General features: G+C 36.8%; 1 protein-coding gene across 1 annotated transcript in view; it reads right to left on the bottom strand.

Moving 5' to 3' along the window:
• Positions 1-673: 673 nt before the first annotated feature.
• The window catches only part of LOC104534485 (voltage-dependent L-type calcium channel subunit alpha-1D-like), a 34,792-nt gene continuing 14,365 nt past the window's right edge, over positions 674-21,100 (bottom strand). The window contains exons 6-13 of the mRNA XM_010190607.1: positions 14,348-14,464; positions 12,460-12,827; positions 12,121-12,147; positions 10,991-11,140; positions 8,837-9,000; positions 4,869-4,990; positions 3,839-4,159; positions 674-2,877 (exon numbers count right to left, since the gene is read on the bottom strand). Coding sequence (XP_010188909.1) covers positions 2,584-2,877; positions 3,839-4,159; positions 4,869-4,990; positions 8,837-9,000; positions 10,991-11,140; positions 12,121-12,147; positions 12,460-12,827; positions 14,348-14,464 — 1,563 coding nt within the window. The 3' untranslated portion in view covers positions 674-2,583. The remainder of the gene's footprint in view (positions 2,878-3,838; positions 4,160-4,868; positions 4,991-8,836; positions 9,001-10,990; positions 11,141-12,120; positions 12,148-12,459; positions 12,828-14,347; positions 14,465-21,100) is intronic.

Raw genomic sequence — 21,100 nt, 5'->3', positions numbered from 1 at the left:
GCCATGTTGGTCAGGGCCGGTGCCAGAGAGAAAGTGGCATGCCCTGCACCCCCTTAAATAAATGAATTCGCAGGGGCACTGATTGGCTTGGCCCTGGTCAGAGGTGGGGCTGACAAAGGAAAAGGGGGAGCTTTTTAGGTAGCTCCTTAAAGGGCCATCTCCACAGCCCTTCCCTCGTTACCAAAGACACAACCAAAAACCCCTCACAGAAAACCCAATACACCAGAGAAGGTGGTACAGCTGAAAACTACTAATTTTTATGTCCCAGTGGTACCAGATCCAGAAAGCTCCCTTGTGGTCTCCTAAAGTTCATTTCAGTAAGCTGGGAAAGTGTACGAAAGCGAGTACTTCTGGGTGACCTACGGAAGTGTTCCCTGGCAGGCAGCATGAAAGATTTGTTTTGACATTAGGGGATTTTAGTCAGACTTTTCCTAATAGTTTCCATAGTTCTGTATCTAGGGAAGCAATAATTCCCTAGATAGTCGAGCAGTAATAGTACCCTTTTTCATACAAATACTTTCCGGTTAACAGCAATCATTCATAAAAGACTTGCACTCTATGCTAGTGTAGACTGATGTATTACATGCATTCCTTCCCATTCTTCAAACAGTGCAAACAAAATTTAACTTCTGGAGCTTCTTGATGAAAAACTATTAGCAAAAGGAGTCACAAGTAAAATAAAATTATTACACAGTTTTATTTTGAAGAACATTTTGCATTTGTTTTAATACAAAATGATGTAGGTCAAGAAATAATTTACAAACCTTGAAGTTCTTATCCTGGCATTTGAAATAAGAATGATTTCAGAGGAAGTCTGTAAGCTATTCATAGGAAACTGTCATTATGTACAAAATGTTTATTGACATGTTTTAAACATCACATTTGTAAAAATGTGAACTGGATTGCTATCTAACATGTGAAGGTATCAGGTAAAACCTGATAAGAAAACTTGTTAGAACAAGTCATTGTTATCCAGTGCTAACAGCAGCTTTCAGTGTTTTTTGATTTTCCTGCAAGGTTTTATTAGCCTCAAAGTCATTTCAGGGTTTTACTGCATTGTGAACAATATCTAAGCCCTCTCTTGATTGCATAAAAAGAAATCTTTGAAACAGTACACCTAGAACAACAGATAGGTAGAGGCAACAAAATAGTATACTTCTTATATCAAGGTTTTTGGTTCTGTGAAGAATCATTTTATCTTACCTCTTTTCTTTCCAAGCAGAGTAAATAGTACTGAAGTAAAGCATTTTTATTTACCTGTGAAGTATTTTCTGCCCAAGATGCTTCCTATCAAAGTAGGGTAGGTATGTAATATACTTTGTCAAAACAATACTTTGTCTCATGACCAGTAATACTCTGGTATGAACCTGCCAATTTCTTAGTGATTTTAATATTTATTTTTAGCACAGGATAAATAAAAAAATAAAATTAGAGCTATTTTTCAATCCAAAAAAGTTAAAATAACTTCAAATGTTTTACCTTTCCAGTGTAAGACTGTAAATAGTCAACTGTGCATCCCTTATGCAGAGAGATTCATTTGACTCAATTGTTTAAAAAATCTGTTCTGTTGCCAACTTGAAACTTGACACTTTATCCCAAAAAGAGATTTACACGGAGAGGTGGCTCTATTTAAATATTTATGCTATAGATCTATATATTCCAAGTAAAAATACTTCTATCTAGAATTCTGTGGAGAGTTACAATAATTAGGGTCCATAAATATTGCTGCAGTTCAATTACGGTACAATAATTACAAAATATAGAACATCTCTTTACAAATACAAATCATTGTATATTACAATTCATTTACAGTAATTTCTACTATATAATTTTTAGCAAACTATCTTATCTAATTCTACTATAACCTGGTTGCAAATGCATTAGTAAGAATGCAATTATTCCAGTATATTTTGCCCTTAATGTGATAGTCATAAAACAGACTATCTGAATGATATTTTCCTATGTAAACTGGTGTTACATATGACAGATTATTCTTTATATAACTTCTTTTTCCAATGGTCTCTAACACGTAGAGCATGACAAACTGTGTTTTAGAAGAGCATTAAGAAAAGAAATCGGGAGGCAAGTTTTAAAACAATGTTAGAATGGATATGCAACGGGTAGCTGATATGCTACTGAGTACTGAGGTAATGACATTACTGGTTGTCATCACTGGTCTCATGTTGCTATTTCCCACGCAATTTTGTGCTGATCTATACAGACATTTTCATTGACAAAATTCTGCTCTACTATGGACAGCAGCACAAGGTTGAAAGACAGGCAAGATGTTACACCTCAGAACCTCGCTCTAGCCCTCAAAAAACTGATTGTCACAATCTGCTTAGATTCAAAATAACCTTATTCCCAGAGAGGAACTGAAGATTCTGTGGGAAGAGACTTGATGTACTGCAGCTCTGATCACATTCTGGCAACCTGGAGACAATCAACTTACTAGTTATGGCTTCCTTGAGGTGTGACATCACTTGTACAAAACTTGATTGGTTATTCACTCCAGCTAGTGCCTAGCATCTTTAAACTATGAGGCACTTTTTCTGTTATTAGAATATTTTTCCTTGCTAAATACTATAAACTTGTAATGCATATCATTTCATCAGCTAAGTCTTCTTCATATCGTCCTGTTTCTGGTTCTTCATCACTGTAGCCAGGACCAAAATCTTGAAGTTCATAATCTTGTCTGCTTAAAATGGGAAACATATCCCCATTGGTCCCATTGCTGATATTTCCATTGAGAAGATTACTTGCTGCACTTTCCATCTCATCAATAGTCATGTCACATGCATCAGCAATCTCATGTTTTGTAGCTGAAACAAATTTAGGGTCCTTTGCATACCTTCCTAGGCCTTCAGATATAAGTACCTGCAGATGGAGGGGAGAGAATGAGATATACAGTGGAATTACAGAAGAACAGGCAGGTCATGACAACGTTTCTCATTTGTGTAAAATACTAGAAACCCCACGCTGAATCACTACAGCAACCCACAGCAAAACTCTATGTGTAAAGAACAATCAAATTGCTCCAAACCACACTATCTGATAATGCAATACATCTGATTGTCTCTTTAGATTTGGTTTAGTTTTTGATAAACACAAAACATCATGCTGATACGCTAAAGAAAACAGTTAATATATCTCAGATGGTGCAATCAGAACAATTGTCTGAAACACAGAATTCTAGATACATTCTTGGTACTTTAGAATACACGGAAGAAAGATGCTGAAGTCCCATTTGCAAATAAAATTTATCAAAATGTATTGTTTAGCTCACAGCAATGGAAAGGAAGTGTTAGAAGCGACCAGTAACTATCATTCAGAAATACAACATACTCTTTATCTCCAAACCTATTTTAATATAATTCTTAGTACACCTTCAAATCAATCCTTGTAGTAGTTATTCACACCTCTGCATTTAGGACAATGATTTATGCAGCTGCTGATCTTTTATTCAGCAAAAACGGTGCTGTAATTCTATAGAAACAACAAAGAGAACAGGCACATGCATCATCTCTGACCTAACAGCCTTTGTGGAAGGACACTTCATAACTTATCCTTATCTAAGAAACTTAAATATCAGATCTCTTTGAAGTCTCCCCAGTTCTCTGACACACTGTTAAGGTTTGGATTCAGTAGAAATTGTTTACTACATGACAACTACAAATAAGTTCCCCTGTCTTTACCTAAAAGCAGTTTTGGGTTTTGAGACTTACAATACCACATTTTCAGAGAGATAATGTGACCTGAATTATATGCTTTTTAAAGTTAACACAAAAACTGACAGACAGACACTCTTGGCTCCGTCAGAGGTTTCTGTAATACTTACTGCTTCTACCAAGCTGTCGGCACTCCTCTGTTTGTCACTATGTTTATGCCTAAAGTCATTAGGTACAGTCAAGTTGGCTGGTGTAAATGTTCGGTAGGAAATATCAGGGTCATCTGTGTACCAGGAGCTCCTATGCAAGGAAGGAAGGCTGCCATTCATATGCTCTGTAGATTCAGCCCTATCAACCTGGATTAGAGGTGTGTAATATGGAGTGCGGTCCCTGTTGGGAGGGGTTGCAGGTGGGGTAGCCCAAGAACGTGTTGAACGACTCGGTGAATGTTTGTGAGCTTTGCTGGAATCCAGACCTGCAACAGCCATGACCTAGTAAGGGGAAGAATGTTAGGAGTTAGTGATTTCAAATGCTCCACCACAGATTTCAGCAGTTAGTTCAAGCCAAGTGTTCAGGCAGCAGCTATACAAAGTCAACCTTTTCTGATGTTTAATAGTCACGTAAAGAAGGAACAAAAATTGTGTTTTTTCCATGATTACTCAGATAAGGTATTAGCATTAATAAAGAAAAATAATGGCTTATACAATAAATTAAACAAAGAAAGCAAAGTGTAGAAACGTTCCTTCTGTACTGTAGGGACAGGATAGGACTCTGTCAGCATTTTTCAAGCATTCTGGATAGTGTCTCTAGGCAATGCAAACTGCCATCTTCCCAGGGCCACTGAGTACTGAGCCTTGGATGTGTGTTGCACCTGGAAACTCACAAATGGAGCTGAATAACTGCATAGGCAAAGCTTAAGAGACAGTTGCCACAGTATGCAGTCCTGATCAGAATTCCTTAAACATCCTTACTTTTGCAGATATTTGAAGAGTCATAGGGGCAAACTACTAATTTTCAGTGTTTTGTAGCAGGCCAATGTTTGAGAAGCCTTGTGTCTAGCAACTACAAGCTTACACCTGGCAGAGGAGTCACACACAGGCAAGTGCACTAGTACTGTTTCAAATTGCAACTTAAGTGAGAAGCACAATATAGAAGCTGGAGAGACGTAATTCATTATTAGTTTAATAAGATTTTGTTTACCTGCTGTTGCATTAAGTGAAGTGGTAAAGCAGTGCGATGGTGGAAATTAGGAGAGAGGGGTATGTCATCTTGACTACTTTGTCGGCGGAGGCATTCGAAGTTAAAGGAAGATCGTCTGTTTGCTACAGAGAAACCATAATTCATTAGGAAGATATGCTACTTTTCCTCAAAGTCTATTATTTCCAGAAATCCAGTGTAAGTCAACTATCACACAAATAAAAACATCCTCAGTAAGAAATAAGTTGTGCCAACAGAAGCAAGCAGCTGGTTATGAGATAAAGGATAGATTAATCATAACAGCAAATGCAGTCCTAGGTAGAAACCATATGAGCAGCCTAATATGGCAGAATCTGAAGCTGCTGTTTCACAAGCTAGCTTGTGTTATGCAGCAGACTGGTTCATCCACTTAACTTCAGAGTTTTGCTGTCAGCTGCTGTGAACAGTTACAAGGAGGAGTTTCTTCTTTCTTCCCAATGGTTTTAAACTCTTCTTTCTAATTAATCAGACTTCCCAAAGGAAATACCAAATCTCCAGTTCATTGGAAGCAATGTGCAATATGAAAAACTATATCCAAGTCAAAGTTAACTCATGTTGTCAATTCCTGATGTATTCTGTTACTTATGACAATGAGAAACCATGGTCTCTGCTGTTATTCATGTAAATGCTAGAAAGGAAAAAAATCTAAATTGGATCAAGATGTTTGGCTCATGTGGAAATGTTTCAGCTGGTCTTCGTGAAAGTCTGCAGAACAATGGGAAGCAGCTCATGGCTATCATTCTTTGTGTTAGCTTCAGTGTGAAGAATGCCTGGATGGTGAACAGCAGCTGGAATCCAGGTATGTCCTCACAGCTGTGAGCATCATAGTGGAAAACTGGGAAAAGCCTGACTGTACAAAGCAATGATACAAAATTGTGCTCTCTTGAAACTTACTGAAACTGTTCTTGGTATCTTTTCTCCTAACACCAGGAATTTTGTGAAAAAAATGGGAGACAGTGTAGTGACTTGTGATTCCTTATAGTTATCATCAGACACTTAACGCTGGATGCTAACAATCAAGGTTCCTTAAAGAGCCATTGACTAAAACGGGCACCTCCAGGAGGTGATTCAAAGCACTATATGCAAACTATGCATCTCTTTCCATTGTCTCTATGGTAAATCCAAATAGAGAATGTAAACCTTAGCTCCTGATCTTAACAAATGTTAAATGTCCCCATACCAAAAATGAATAAAAAGCAAACCAGAAAGTCCACTCATCCAAAACAAGACACTTCTTTACACATGCTTCTCCCCAGGAAAGAGTCTGAAAGAACAGCTTAATCATTTATCAGTACACTTCTCAAAGTTGCTCAAATACTGTGGTGATGAGTTTGGTACAAAAACCTCTAGAAAGCTTGACACAGAGCTCCATTTAATGACTACAGTACTCAGCCAAGGCACTGTATGTTACACTGACTTGGACTGAATCTAGATGCTAGCAGAAACTGTTTAGTGCAACGCTGCAAGTTCTTTCTTTGTTTTTGTTTTTATCTTTTCTTTCTTTACATGAGAACATCAAGGCCTCCTCTCCAGGCCAAACAGCCCATACAGTGGTTACTAATAATAGATTTGAGCTTCTTTTAAAATCTGCTGAGATACCAAGCCTCTACAATTTCTCAACCGTGTTCTTGAACAATAAAGGAATGGTTATGACTGGCGGCCTGACTGTGCTCTTGTGACATTATACTGGTTTAAGTCAAAGGACTTCCTACATTACCACTACATAACTTAGGTCACAACTATGTCCTCTAATCCTAGGATATAAAATACCATCTTATCTACCACATTTATTTAGTCTCTTGTATGCGAGACAAAAAGTGTAAGCTTCCTCTGAAGAAATCCCTGCTTAATACTGTCATCAGAATTTTATCAGAAAAGCTAAATGAATCCCAAAGGCTGCAGTCACAGGAAGCTTTCAACCCTCCCTTTGCAACACTTCCATGGGAACACCCCAGGGGATTTTTCAAGAAGGTTGTTCTGCAATGTATGGAATGGATATACAAAGCATCCATCTTATTCTTTGGTTTAAAATTCCTCTGCTATCAGAAAAACTTGTAGAAAGATTTATAGGAGTCTCCTTCTGCAGTCTCCCCTTTGTTGGATATCTTTTCTTTCTGCTCCTGGAAGAGCTAGCACCTTTCTGTACAGTTCACTGTCACTCATCTGAGTTGAGTTACTTACTCTCTATAGTGCAAGACTCAGTCTTTCTGCTTTTTCCATCTGTGCCCATAATGTTAGAAAGCCAAACAGCAGAGAGCATTACTCATCTTGTCATAAGGAGCTGAATGCCATAAGTGAGGATCCAGCACTGAAGGTATTGTTGAAGAATGTTTCCTTTATTAAATAAGAATATATTTTGCTGCTGCCCTTTACCACTGCTTTCTGCAGCTTTAAACAGTTTGACACTGTACCTCAGTTGTTGTCTCTGAAACACTTTTACTTTGTAAATCTATACCTGCATTTTCTTTAGGGTGCCCAAGACAGGAAAGGACTGAAACCCCTTTCCCTACTCATGGGATCCTTGCAGTCATACTTCCACAGATAAATGGACTGACTGGCTGCTAGCATCATCAGAATGAGACACACCTCTGGTTTCGCTAGAAAACCAATCCATCTTATAACAGGCAAAACATGGAGACTCTTCTAAAAATGTGCCTGTATTGCCTTGTCTGGATGGCACTGGTTAGATGGCATTGTCCAGAGACACAGCTAACAGACCTGGCTGTGCCGACCACGCTACACGGTAGAGTAGTCTTGGGGATGCTATGGGGTTGTGTGGAGCCAAGTGTTGTTTCATGTGCACCAACAAGAAAAGGCCTTAGAAAAAGTTTTATTTTACATTTCACAACCCCAAACGCTTCCTATCTGTGAAGTGTCAGAGGTCAAAGCCCAAAATCCAAGAACTTGAAGTCTGTGCCTAGTTTCACCAGAGGATTAGCACTGCTAATCTTTGCAGCATGGCCTGCAACATACAAAAACAAAATTACAGTGTAATAAGCATGAGAGCTTTAAGAAATGGAGATAAAGCAATATGGTGCTTGAGATAAAAAGAAACCAAGGGAAAGATCTAAGGAGGAGAATAAATGAAAATTAAACAAACAGGCAAAAAAATCATTTGACAACACTAATTCAATCTATAAATTGAAACATTTTCTCCCGTAGAAGAAACATAGACTATTAAACATTGTTCCTGAGATGGCACACTAAAGTATCAATATGAATCTGAAATAAGCTGCTTAGCTCAGGATAGCTCTTTTATTTTTCACAAGGACTTGAGAAACTCACATTAGCAAGAAAAAGGCACTTTGAAAGCAAGAAAAAAAATGCCCAAACCAAAGCACCATTAAGCTCACTCTTGGTTCTCTTTTCCCTGAAAATTATCCCACTCTAGTCTCTAGTGTTTACTAAAAACAGTATGAGGTGAAGATGAAAATGGAACTGAGTGCAGTGTCATTAAGCAGCAAGACTGTTAAGAGTCAGGGAAGGTGTCAGCAGGTGAGTCACTGCAGACATGATGGCACTGACTCATTGCAACATTGCACACCTGTAGGTGTAAATAACTGGCACGTGCATTGAAACCTGATCAAAATTCCAAAGCAAATTACTGCTGCATTCTACCTTGCTCTTTCTTAATTTATCAAATCAAGCTAAAACTGGCTTTAAACAAATTAAATTTGTTATTTTATATTACTGGATGAGTGAGGCAAGAGATACTACAAAGACTGACTTGTAAGCTAGGATCCATAGGTTCTCTGAGTAGTCTCTCAGGATGGTTAGATATTTCTGCCATACATAATAATCCTCTAGCAACAGTAATCAAGAAATGTCATGTCTGAAATCCAAGTTAAAGAGAAGCCTTTCTAAACAGGAACGCATCTGAATGCATTTAAATAATTAAGGATTTGCAAACAAATTGTTCTTAATGTACTTACGTGTTGGTGTTGGAGGTAGCAGCCGTCTCCTAGGAGATCTTTTTGTATCGTAACAGATCTGTGAATCATCTTCCTCAAAAAACCCATGTGGATGATGGTACCCTTTTGGTCTCTCAAAATCTGAGTCATGGCAGTGATATCTACAGTGGTAATCATATATATGCCTGTGTTTAAAATACAATAATGAAAAAGCTATTTCAGTCAGTTTCTGTAAATTGATCTGTTAGATTTCTTCTAGCAGGTTTTCAAATAATCTCTTTCTCCAGCAAGATAACCAAAAATTACACTATACAGTTACACAACTCAATTTAAAAATCTAGTTTCTTTATGCAAACTGATGTTGAAGATAGCAACCATGTATTTTTGTGGTAGTATAGTTACATAGTAAGTTCTGATGTGAAACTTTTATCAAATTATATTTTCAATGAAGTTATTCTTACCTGTGCAGGCTAAAATGTAGGACTTCAGTTGTACATTTCTTAAAAAAAGCAAACCAAACATATACATGCTCTGTTCTACTCCTGTCATGCTCTCTCTGGGTAAAGTCTGGGAGCACAGAAACTCAGAGAATGGAATTAAGCCTTTTACATTTTGAATATTTCTTCTGTTGAAAATCAAATCTTGGAAGGGTTTTATTGGACTATAATTTAAAAAATTTGGTAAAATTTAGCTGTCATGCATATCTTAGCTTCTGTGCAAAACAACAAGATGCAGATTAGGGTGCCAATCTTGCCAGAATTCAGATGGCAAAGGCAGACAGTAGAGGAGGAGGAGGAGAATTAAGCATGTCTGGCACTTGTGCATATGCACTTATGGATCTAAGATAAAATGACAATAAACTCCTCTACTTCTAGGCTGGACTTCGAAATAAAAACTTATTGGCAGGAGTGGAGGATATTTTTGAGAAGTCACTGAATTAATTCAGCAGAAATTAATACCAAATTCTGTTCTATGACAGGTTGATACTCAGAAAACACTGGAATGGTTTCACATTTTAAAGACTAGATCAGGAATAGCAGGACTTCCTCCCAGGGCAGTACCCAATCATTTCTTGAACAACTGGAAACCTATTACATATGTACAAAGGGGTCCCAATGCAAAGTGAGGACCTGTCCTGTTGCTGAAGTCATTGCTATCTGAAGCACAAGCTAATATGGTAACGCTCAAAGCTGAACTAACTTGGGACCCACTGTCCTAAAGTTAGAGAAACCCACTCCAGTCCATTTCTGATGAAACTGTGTGAAATACAGTTGCAGAGAAAAGCTTAAATTTACCCAAATTAAATCAAAGTCTTCTTAAATCTGAAATTAAGGTACTGAATGCAAAGATCACGGGAGTTAAATACACTGGATCAGGCAAGAGTTGTTAAAAAACCCCAGTGGACAGAAATACGATAATTAACTGGGATGCTATTCCAAGTGTTGTCTGGAGAAAATGGAAATTAATCAGAAAACCGAAAGGAACCAGGTTACAAAACTAGAACTCTGCAATTACAGCAAGGAGCCTTGGATTAATACAGATTTGGACATTATGCAGTAATACAAATTTGTAAGACATGTTAGTTGTTGGCTAAAATTCAACTGATGACGATTCCATAAAGCTTATGCATAAATCTTTAGAAAAATCTATTCTAAACATATAAAGGCCAAGGAAACTATGACAGTGTTTAGTGTTTGTACTGAGGAGACAAAAAATTTACTGAGGAGACAAGAGGAAGATTACTAATAAAGAGGTATAATGAAAATTTTCAAAAGGAAGTTGCCCAGCCAGTACTACTGCATTATCTCAGTCCATACTTTACCAGTTTCACCTTTCTTTTTATGTTCATTTAAAAGAAAAAAACATTTCTTAAAGTTACTCTGTATGAGCTTGATCCACCTTTCATTGTACATGAAATTTTACTTATAAATGAAACGCTTCTTTGGTTATGCACTACCTAGTTTATACTCAGTTCAAAGAAACTTTGTGCTTTCCTTTGCATTTGGTACAGAATTTTTGCTAGAGTCAGCACATGATGCCAAATACGAAAGACCTTTGGTACACACACAATTCCTACTCACCGTTTCACTTGCCAGCAGTTGTGCTTACTGAAGCCTTTACTGATATGTATCTAATTTATTGAAATATTTTTCCCAGTTTAACAAATATTCTCACCTGCTTCCTGACAGCATACTGTCTTCCTCGTAATATTCTTCTCCACTATAATATTCCTGCTCTCCCAAATAACGATCATCATTGCAAAAGTCTTGAACTTCACGTTCGTCACGACAAATAGTAGGTCGACGCCCATCACCAGAGTCAGATCTGTCAGTAACAAATAAATACTTACATTTTTAATATTTATATAAATTATATATTGTATATTTTATTTTATACACAGTTCTTTTAATGTGCTTCTAAGAAAAAAAAAGGACAAGCATTAACAGTTCTCATTGTCAGAATGTGGTGCTACGTTAAATTGCATAGAACTGCAGTTTAGTATATGACTATTTAATCTGTTTCTTAAAGATGACCTCCCTTAATTTCCTTATGGTACAAATAGGAAAATAATTACTATGGAGCTGCTCAGTAAAGTCAAATACATTTAAGACATTTTTACAAAATATAAATAAAAAATAATAAAAATATAAATTCAGAGTACTTTGAAGAAACACAGTCTCCCTCAATAATCTGAAGTTTGCCAAACAGCCAAAATATTAAGGAGCACTCACTGAGTGAGTTTCTTTTTCCAAGAAAAATCTGAAACTGATGCGCAAATCTAGACACTAAAAACTAGCACTGAATGTACATTGAACAATACACTTCATAACACAATAAATCCTTTTAAAAAAATTTGTCTTAGAAAATATTCAGACATAAGACCAGGAAAGATTTTGAGCCTCCTATGAATGGGACTGTACCCACTAATATTTATCAAAGCTAAAGCCAGTGTTTTTTCCAGTCTTTGCGAGTCCGTTTTAAGCAATGACTACCATCTTTTGTCTGCTGAAAACTACACAAACCTGTCTGAACTTTTAAAAGGGCTTGAATAATTTTGAACTTTACCAAAAGTTTATCATTTTAGAACAGGCAGTGGAAAATTTGACTTAGAAATCATCGCTTAAGTTATTCAGCATATGCATTTTCACGCAGTTATTTTTCAAAATTGTACTGTAGAAGAAAGATGAAAAAAGATGAAAAAAAAAAGAAGAAAAAAAAGAAGAAAAAAAGAAGAAAAAAAAGAATAAAAAAACCCAACAACCTACTTTGTCTTCCTCAATTATGTCAGAACAATATCAACTCACCTAATATATGTTTCATAGTAGCGGGTTCTATCCAGGTAAGCCATGAAAGGAAGGAGAAAGCTGTTTTAAAATCAGGTAGTTTAGAGAAATCCATTGGTGATTACAGTGTCTCTGCTGTAACTAGTAATTTCACTTTAAAGAAAACTACTACTTTCAAAGCTTAGTAAAGTTATATACATTTCCCATACATCAAAGCTATATTCTAAATGTTTCATACATCAGCAGGCAACAGAAATGAAGCTAAAGATACAAATCAGTTTCATGTAGCAATAAGTTTTCTCATAGTGTATTTATAATATATAAATTTATTTAAAAGAAAAGACATATTTGTAAGTTTACCTCTTACTGCTTGGCCTTCTACGCTTCTCATGATCAGTTCTGGAGTATGAATGGTAACCGTTTTCAGATCTATGCTCACGATTTCCAAAATTTGTGTGTTTTCCATGAAAAACTTTGGACATGTTGGCATTATTGAGATTGGCATTTGTTGACTTTGGAACTTGCTTTCCTACTGAGTTGTGATTATGATGATTGTGGTATACAGAATTTCGTGCCTGAGGATATATATTTTTCTCAGTATCACTTGCAGATGGAATTGAAGGCTGCTGAACATGTAAGGGACGGTGTGTGGTGTTGATCTGCTGAAATGAATCTCGTCTGTCACTGCTAATATGGTTTATGTGGTTGCCAAAGAGGGCACCATTCCTCTGTTTTAGGGGAAGAGAAAGAAAAAAATCAGATACCTTAACAACATATTTTTGACAGTGATACCTTACTTTTTCTCTCCTACATGCATTCAAAAGTAGCAATTCAAATAATCTGTGATTTTTCTTTCTAGTTTTACGATGCTTCAGATGGGATCTCCTGAAGTGACAGAGATGTGACTGTGATAATGACAACATTTGTACTGCAGAGTCAAATCAGCATTAGGCTGTGATCCTTACTCTTTTTCCATACAACTAAATATGACATCCAGCTTTCTCCACATTTTACTATGCAGGAGAAACCTAGATTCCTGTACATGAACATGCACTGACTTCCTCAGAAAGGGATGTGTCTGCTTCATTTTTGAGAACACTTTGGTGGATTTCTCTCCTATTGTCTCAGAGCGTCAGTTCGCAACAGGCGTCACTCAGACAGGATGGAGTGCCATGCAACAGCTTGCAAGCATATCTCAAGTAGTAACATTATGCTTCAGTGCTTCCATTCTTTCTTCTTGCAGAGGTACAAGAAAGAGTAGTAACTCTTTATTGGCCTTGGAGAGTGTAATGGGTGGTGAAATAGAGAATGAAGTGCTAAGTTATGACTATGACATGCAGCTCTCTCGTACATCTGACCCAGATTATGTAGCCTCCCTGTCTAGCCAGGTGTGGGTCTTGGATGACAGCAGTCTGTCTTGAAGCTCAATCTACGGAAGACAGGAGGTAATGATGATTGGCAGAGAAATGCATCTACTGATGATAGCTGTGGTACTGCCTCCAGTGCCACATCCTCCTTTTTTTGCAAAGGACCATAGCAAGGTATGGGGCTTCTGATACAGTTACTGCAGAAGCGTGCTTTTACATCTCCTTCCTCTGAAATGCTTGTGAAAAATTAAGTATTCTTGCTGGCTGACAAATGGTTTACAGATCATTCCTGATTATAATATCAACTGTATGAGTTCACCATTAGACTGAATAATGCATAAAAGAGGAATAGTAATTTTCTTTTCTGATTGGTTCTTATTGATATCTCTCATAGGAAATCAGAAATGGCATTTATATTTAGTTGAATTCTGCATAATTTCAGGTACTCATTTTAAAATACGCAGCTCCGTGTCTCTTGTGGTGTAGCTGCATAGAATTTCATTTTCTTCTCCATATCTACCACAGCAGAAGCTAAGACACTTCCAGTTTTACCTTGACACTATGAAAATTTGGGATGGCAAGGTTCATACCTTTTCATAGGATTTGCTTAAGAAAAACCTAAGAATTCATGAGAAACAATTAGGGGCAGAAGAATGACCCCACAGGAACTGCTTTCTAAATTTATTATGAGATGTAAGTGCCCTGGTAATACCATTTTTATAGATATATATAAAATATACTTATTTAGAAAATATTTCTATTTTTCTGGTTTAACAGGGCTTTTAATTATTATTGTTCTTCTTCCATATCCAGGGCTAAGCTCATTCTTTAAACTCATATTACATGATAAAACAATTCATGCAGTTGTATTCTGACATTACTTTATAAACATCTTCCTCCACCTCTGGATTGTTTTCCTCTGGTTCATCATCTTGCAAGTCACAGGATATAGCTCGGCGTATTTCGGGGCCAATATCATGAAGTGTCCTTAGTCCTGCCTAAATCAATGACAATACCAGAATACATTAGGAATGCAAATTCTTTTTTGTTCTTTCATTACAGGCATGTAAATTTATTTTAAAAGACAGTTAACAAGTTTTTGTTTCCTGACATCCACACAGGATGCATCCTACTATACACCTCTTTACTGTTTGTCATAGAAGTCTTGTATTCCAGTACAACCTTGCTGAGGTGATCATGTCTTTATTATCACAGTGTAGATCCTGACTAAAAGACCACTGATGTTTATGGAACCCTATAGAAATAAAATACATCTTATAATAAAGTAATCAGCAAGAATTATAATCAAATGCATTTCAATGAGATGTATATTTAATGTTAAAAAGATGTTTGCAGCCTGTGTCCACAAAGGAAACACAAGAACAGCAGTTTTAGCAGAGCTCAGATGGAAAAGAAAGCAATGAAATAATTCCAGCTCATCTGCACTGCACTGTGATAAGCAGATTCTTGCTTTAAAGCTCTAGTTTAGGACAGAAAACCACGTAGCTACAGTAGCCTGGACCGCAGCATATCTCGGTTCATATTCCTCTCAAGCCTGCTACCACAAGCAAGCTTTAGGATAAAGCTGAAACTGCCAAGGACAGACCTGCTGTCTAGAAGGACAACTCTAGAAGGACCTTGGAGGGCACCAAATGTGGCTTGGTCCTGTTCACACTGCCTATCACACACCTTCCCTGGAGTGCAACACAGCATCACAGTCTGGTTTCAGCTCAAAACAGAAATAGTTGGTTTGCTGGGGAGCAAAGTGGTGTTTATGCAGTGTGGGCAATCAGAACCTAGAAGGTATGAACCAAAAGCTTTTTATCTAGGACAGCAGTTTTACTATAGGCTCTTCTTCAAGTTTCACTTTGACTTCCTGAAACTGGCCCTTGACTGATCATATTAGCTATGTGTATTTGGCAATTAGATTTTCGTCCTCAGGGATGATCTTTGAGAGTAACGCTATAATTGGACAAGGCTCTAGAAATAATGTAATACTGAGTTAATATACAACAGACATTTCATGAATACATTATGTTTTTTCCCACTCCTTATGCTAATTGCATAGTCAAGACCTTAGTAAGGTTGCTAATGTCGTCATTTTGTAAGGCGCGAAAGGGAAGTAAAATTATTATATTATTACATATAATGATTCAAGACTAGCCACAGTCCTAAACATCATGCTAAAATGACTTAAACAAAAAAGAAGTCAAATTTAAGTGTTATACTGAAATTACTTCCTCACAGGCTTTGAGCATGGCTTATCAGAGCTGCGGAGGAAAGAATATCACAGGTAAATCCTTTTTACTTTCTCCAAATGGAATAAACAGCAGACACTACAGAATGATATAAAAACTTTCATAAAAATTCATTTGGTTGGTAAAGATTGCTGGAAGGGTCACACTCTCTCTAGTTTCCCCTTATACGCTTATTTTGTATGACAGATTCTGAATTCTTGAATATTTTCTTACGTCCAGAGAACTCTCATCTTTCCTTAAAGGAAGTTTCAAGATTATTTTATGCCATTTCAGCAGTAAAAAACACCTTTAAGGTTTTTACCTAAATAACTGCTAATGTGAGTAATAAATATTTGTTTGTTTCCTATTTTATGAGGTCCAAAATATAATTCACATCATTTCAAGAAGCAAGGGGGCAGTTCTGTCATCATACATACATCTAATCTCCGTCTCAGTTCACCAGGCTAGAAACCTGCCTGGTTCACTAGGTTATTAAATCAGCCAGGTGGATCACATTTCTAATAAAATATGTTTAGTAATCCCAGAATACTGCAGAACACGAAACTGTTCAGTTCTGTTAATCTCAAACTTTCTAACAGTAGTATTATTTGCTATACACGAATGTTTTTGCCTCACGTATCTGTAACTGGAAAAAATACTTCTTTTTCCCCTTCCATGGCTGTTAATCTTTATGTGCATTTAACCTATACCTTTCAGCAAACTTTGTTTTCATCAAAGACACTGGAAGCTGAAATGTCTTGTAACAGAACAGATAAAGCATGAAAGAGACACGTTTAGGCACCAGTTCTATAGGGACAACATTGAGCAACACTGCATCATTGAATTATTCACGCTGCTGTGCGCGAAGAGGACATCTGTTGTGTCTGCTTATGTTTTTCTAGTTTGTTGTTGCTTCTTTGAAGTAGAGAACAAAAAGAGATGAGTGCTACTGTGTTTGATTGCCTTTAACTCTAGAGTAGAGACTTCACTAGAAGTTTGCAAAAAGAAGTTATTTCTTATTCAGACATTTGGTCTCCAAAATTTAATTTTTGATACCCTCCTTGCTTAGTGTTTTCCTTGTAGGCAGGAGAAAGATGAGATGCATCAGTCCAACGGTCAGTTAGCAAACCAGTGACACACAGTGCACTGAACAACATAACTGCATAATAAACCCAAGCATGTCTTTAAATAGGCTTTCCCATAAATGCACAAGATGACTTCAAATTACCATGATAATTCTGTGCAGCTGTGTTTTATGAGGCATAATAGCACCTGCAATGTTTTCAAGATGGCACAAGGCACTAATACACTAGCGCTGTGTCCTACATAGTATCTCAAGAGACAATTAATGATGCCCCTGTCTCTGATACAGCATTGAGGTGACACACATGTGCTCTCAAATGCTGAAATAATAGAGCTCCAGGAGACCCTCAGAAAGAAAAAATGTCATATGACTAATAACTGTATTTCTGAATTGGTCATTTAGAGAGACATAAGCTTAAAGACGCTTGAAAAGCACCTCATGCCAAAACATCAAAACAATGAAAAGTTAAGCATTCCAACATTACATAGCTAAGCATTTAAGAATACTACTTTTAACAAATGCCAATAGATTTTAAATAAATTTTCCACATCTATAGTATGCATAAAACAGTAACACAATTTTAGATATATGTCTTATACTAAGAAATGCAATATATAATGCAAGACTCCAGAATAATATGTTACAGAAAAACAATTAAATACTTAAAAATACTGGAACTTCAATCAAAAACAGAGTTTTCCCTATACCATTTTTAGATATGGTGCTATAGATACAGTTTAAGCTTAGTTTAAGAAGTACAAGCACAACATCCTAATTTAAATAAGTATCACTATTACCTACACTATTTCTAGTCTTGTAAAATACATAATGCTCCCTATTTTGAGGCATCTTGCAGTGATACCAGAAAATGGAAGAGGCCCTTGAAAGCTTTGCTTCAGGGGTTTTAGAAGAATGAGGGTTATTTTAAGTATATTGCCATATAAACTCACTGGATCTGAAATAAAGCATAAACATGAATTCTAATTACTTACATCTGCAGGAGCTTCAGAATACTGAAAGCCCATGACTCTGAAAATGTTAATGTAAATCATTGTATCTGTATATAATGAACATGTTTTTACTACCTTCTTATTTTATAGAAAAGAAAATCAAAAACAAATAAAAACCCCCAAATCTACACTGACCCTTTAACATAACAATAAACTGAGGCTAGTATGAACAGAATACCATGCAAGCAGCAGCAAAACAAGAAAATGGACATGCAGAAAAATAGCTGAATAGACCTACGCTATAGCAGTGAACATAAGAGAGACAGAAATCAAGTCTCCATCCCCCAGTGTTACGCATCTCCATAGAGCCCATCTTCCAACGCTGAGGCTGAGAGCGCTGCTCTACAACTGCACAAAAGCTCTGTGCTTTCAAAGCCAGACTCGCTTGAAGCGAAGCCTTTCTGCGAAGACAACATGAGCATGGAAGCACAATTAAATCGAACTTGAGCAACATATTAACCCCTCAGCTGATGCCTACTATAGGTTTTTTCATTTTTCTTTTACTATGGATTTATAGTACAGGGAAAAAAGCAAAATTAATCTGGTATATGCTCCCAAAATCAAGTTCAGCTCAATAAATCAGTGTTTTTGTGTTTGTGATGTGAGGGGAAATATCCTTTACCTTTTATTTGTATGCATTAACAAAGAGGGTTACATGAAATTAAATGTGAAATATAGATGCAAATATTACATAATTTACAGTAAGTATTTTCCTTAGGAAAAATAGTGTAGAATTAATTAATTTACTAGATGAAAGTAATTAACCTTGTTCATGCTTCACTTAACATTTATTTTACTAGCAATGTGACCACTGTTTGGCTCAATACAAATTTCCAACTCTGCAAAAGGACATCTCCTCAACTACTACAACAAATATAATTTTGTTCTGATTTTACCCAGAAAATACATTTGTTCTCACTGTTTAAATATCAGGCAATAGCATAAGAAAGGCACTGTGAGCCCTAAGGAATTTTTTTTCTCATGTCCTAGGAGCATATATAACACCACAAAAATTATAGTATATAGCTAACATGAACTGGTAACCTGTAATTTCAGAACCACTTGCTTGTCTTCCCATCATAAAGGGTGAAAAATCCTGGGTCTGCGGAAGACAGACTGCTGTAATTCCAAGGAATAGTATTGTTTCATTCCTGAAGATATTTTTGGAGACAACATGCAAGTTTAGACAAGCTGCTGTTGGTCATAATTTGAAGTGTCCTTTTCTAAGTGAGGAGGAATTTGAAACTTCACTGCATAAAAGACTTAACTGAATAGCCTGCACAGGTATCTCCTACAACTCACGTCGCTTTCTAGAGCGCCTCCTCTTCTCCAATTACATATGCCCAAACAGCGGCTTGTATTAGACTAACAGCAAATGCTGCCTCCTTAAGGAAAAGCTGAGCTATATGGAATGAGAATCACCCTGAGTGCAACTACTGTGGAGTAAGAAGGGGAACTCCTGCCTGCTGCGTGCTCTGCAGTTCACAATGCAAATCTATTTTTGCAGGGAGCTCCATTCTAATCTCTTAACTCAGCCCAAACTTTTATTGTTTCTTCTCCCTCCCAAACATTTCCCAAAACCAGTATCAGAGGCAGCTATTTTCTTTATTCCAGTTGGGTCGAAGTTCTGGCCTCAAAACAGAGAGGGAGGTGACACTGACATTCCCTTGACACAGTACACAAGTTTTGGTCTCACGCAACCAAATAAAATTCAGGCAAAGGATGAGATTTTCACCATTTCATGTGTTAAAATTCCTAAAGTTATCATGACTGTACTTACTCTAGTGTTAATTCAGAAGCTGCTGATTTTACAGCTTGTACACTGTCCCAAGAGAGGCAAACACAGCCACTCCTCACACTGCAGTGCCTGGAAGAGGCTGATCAAGTGGTGGACATGGTTGAACAAATCCACTTACAGAAGTAAATGTCTGCCCACCCATCACTACCAGTTGTCCTTTTCTTTCTCTTTTTTAGCTTGTTACGCTACTATTACACTGCAGAAGAGCCACCTGCATAGTGACAGAGGCATTTCTAAGAAATATTTTATCCAATTAAGGATCAAGTATCACTAGCTTGCAGAGAAATTCAAGCAGGCTAAAGAGAAATGGAAGGGGAAGAAAAAAATAATCTCCACAACAGGTGGATTTAAAGCTCTGTTAGTTTTCCTACTAGAGAACTCTCTATCAATTTCAAATGCATTCAGTCCTGTTAAATACTTCTCACTGATCAAAATCAACTATAACAGCCTATTCACAGTTTCAAAAGGACAGAGGCAGGCAGCAGTTTTAACAGATCTGCTTGAAAACTGCAGCTCATTTCAAACTGGAAGTAGACTCAAGTGCAACTCCTTTAGAGAACTGCTTTGATTTTGTTGGCAGAAAGAGTAACTCTCCATTGCCTATAAAATTCTCAGAACCTCGGAGGGGGGAAAAGCATCATATTTTCTCATCGGTTTCTTCTTGAGGTTCTGTGTCTCTTGATGTCTTTGACATCAGCGAAGTAGTAGCCAAGAGGATTCCCTTAGTGCGAGTCCCTGCCTGCACACATCTTTATCACTGATGTCAGATATGTAGACACCACCAGGGCTAGGCAGTTAATGCATACTGCAAGTTATGATGTTTTCAGTTTTGTTTTGCTTTATAGAGCAATATAGAAAAGGAAGAATCTAAAGAAATAGAAAACTTTTTTCAATGGTTCACATTTTTCAAACATTATCTGAAATTAAATTTTAGAGTGTTAGCATTCTAACTTTAACAAGAAGCAATTAAGGATGCAAGAGGTGTGTATGCAAGAAAGCAGGGTTAAGTAAAACAGTTAGTTCAGAAAGCCTAAGAACCCCATTAATTATTTCCTCAAGCCATTGAAGCTCTCCTAATTCAAAACTGTTTTTCAGTGACTATTCGTAACAAAACGTTCTTTAGAACTAAGAAAAAAGTACATCGCTTGCATTCTTTAAGTCAGAGGATGAGAAAAGTTTCTTGAAATTTAGGAGTATTTTATTGACAAATATATATTAGTAACTGGGTCAAGTGGGATAGAAGGCTTGATAAAATAAATTTTGCTGGATTAATTTGGCTGGAAAGTGCGGGAAAGACAATTTGATGCAAAAATAACTGCAAGCACAGAATGCTTTTATCCAGTGAATTGGAAATTACAGAAAAGATATCTGAGAGAAGGGCAAAATTAAGACGCCCTTGATTTTAGTTATTGCATCTACCACCAAAACTTCTTGATCTAACCAAAAAAAGGATATCATTTTACTTAACCTTGAAATTAAGTCCTTTTTTGTAAATCTCCTAGGAA

This window comes from Mesitornis unicolor, unplaced genomic scaffold (genome assembly GCF_000695765.1).
Source record: "Mesitornis unicolor isolate BGI_N332 unplaced genomic scaffold, ASM69576v1 scaffold33368, whole genome shotgun sequence".
Lineage (NCBI taxonomy): Eukaryota > Metazoa > Chordata > Aves > Mesitornithiformes > Mesitornithidae > Mesitornis > Mesitornis unicolor.
The sequence above is the reverse complement of the archived record's forward strand: the minus strand, read 5'-3'. Positions and strand labels throughout refer to the sequence as shown.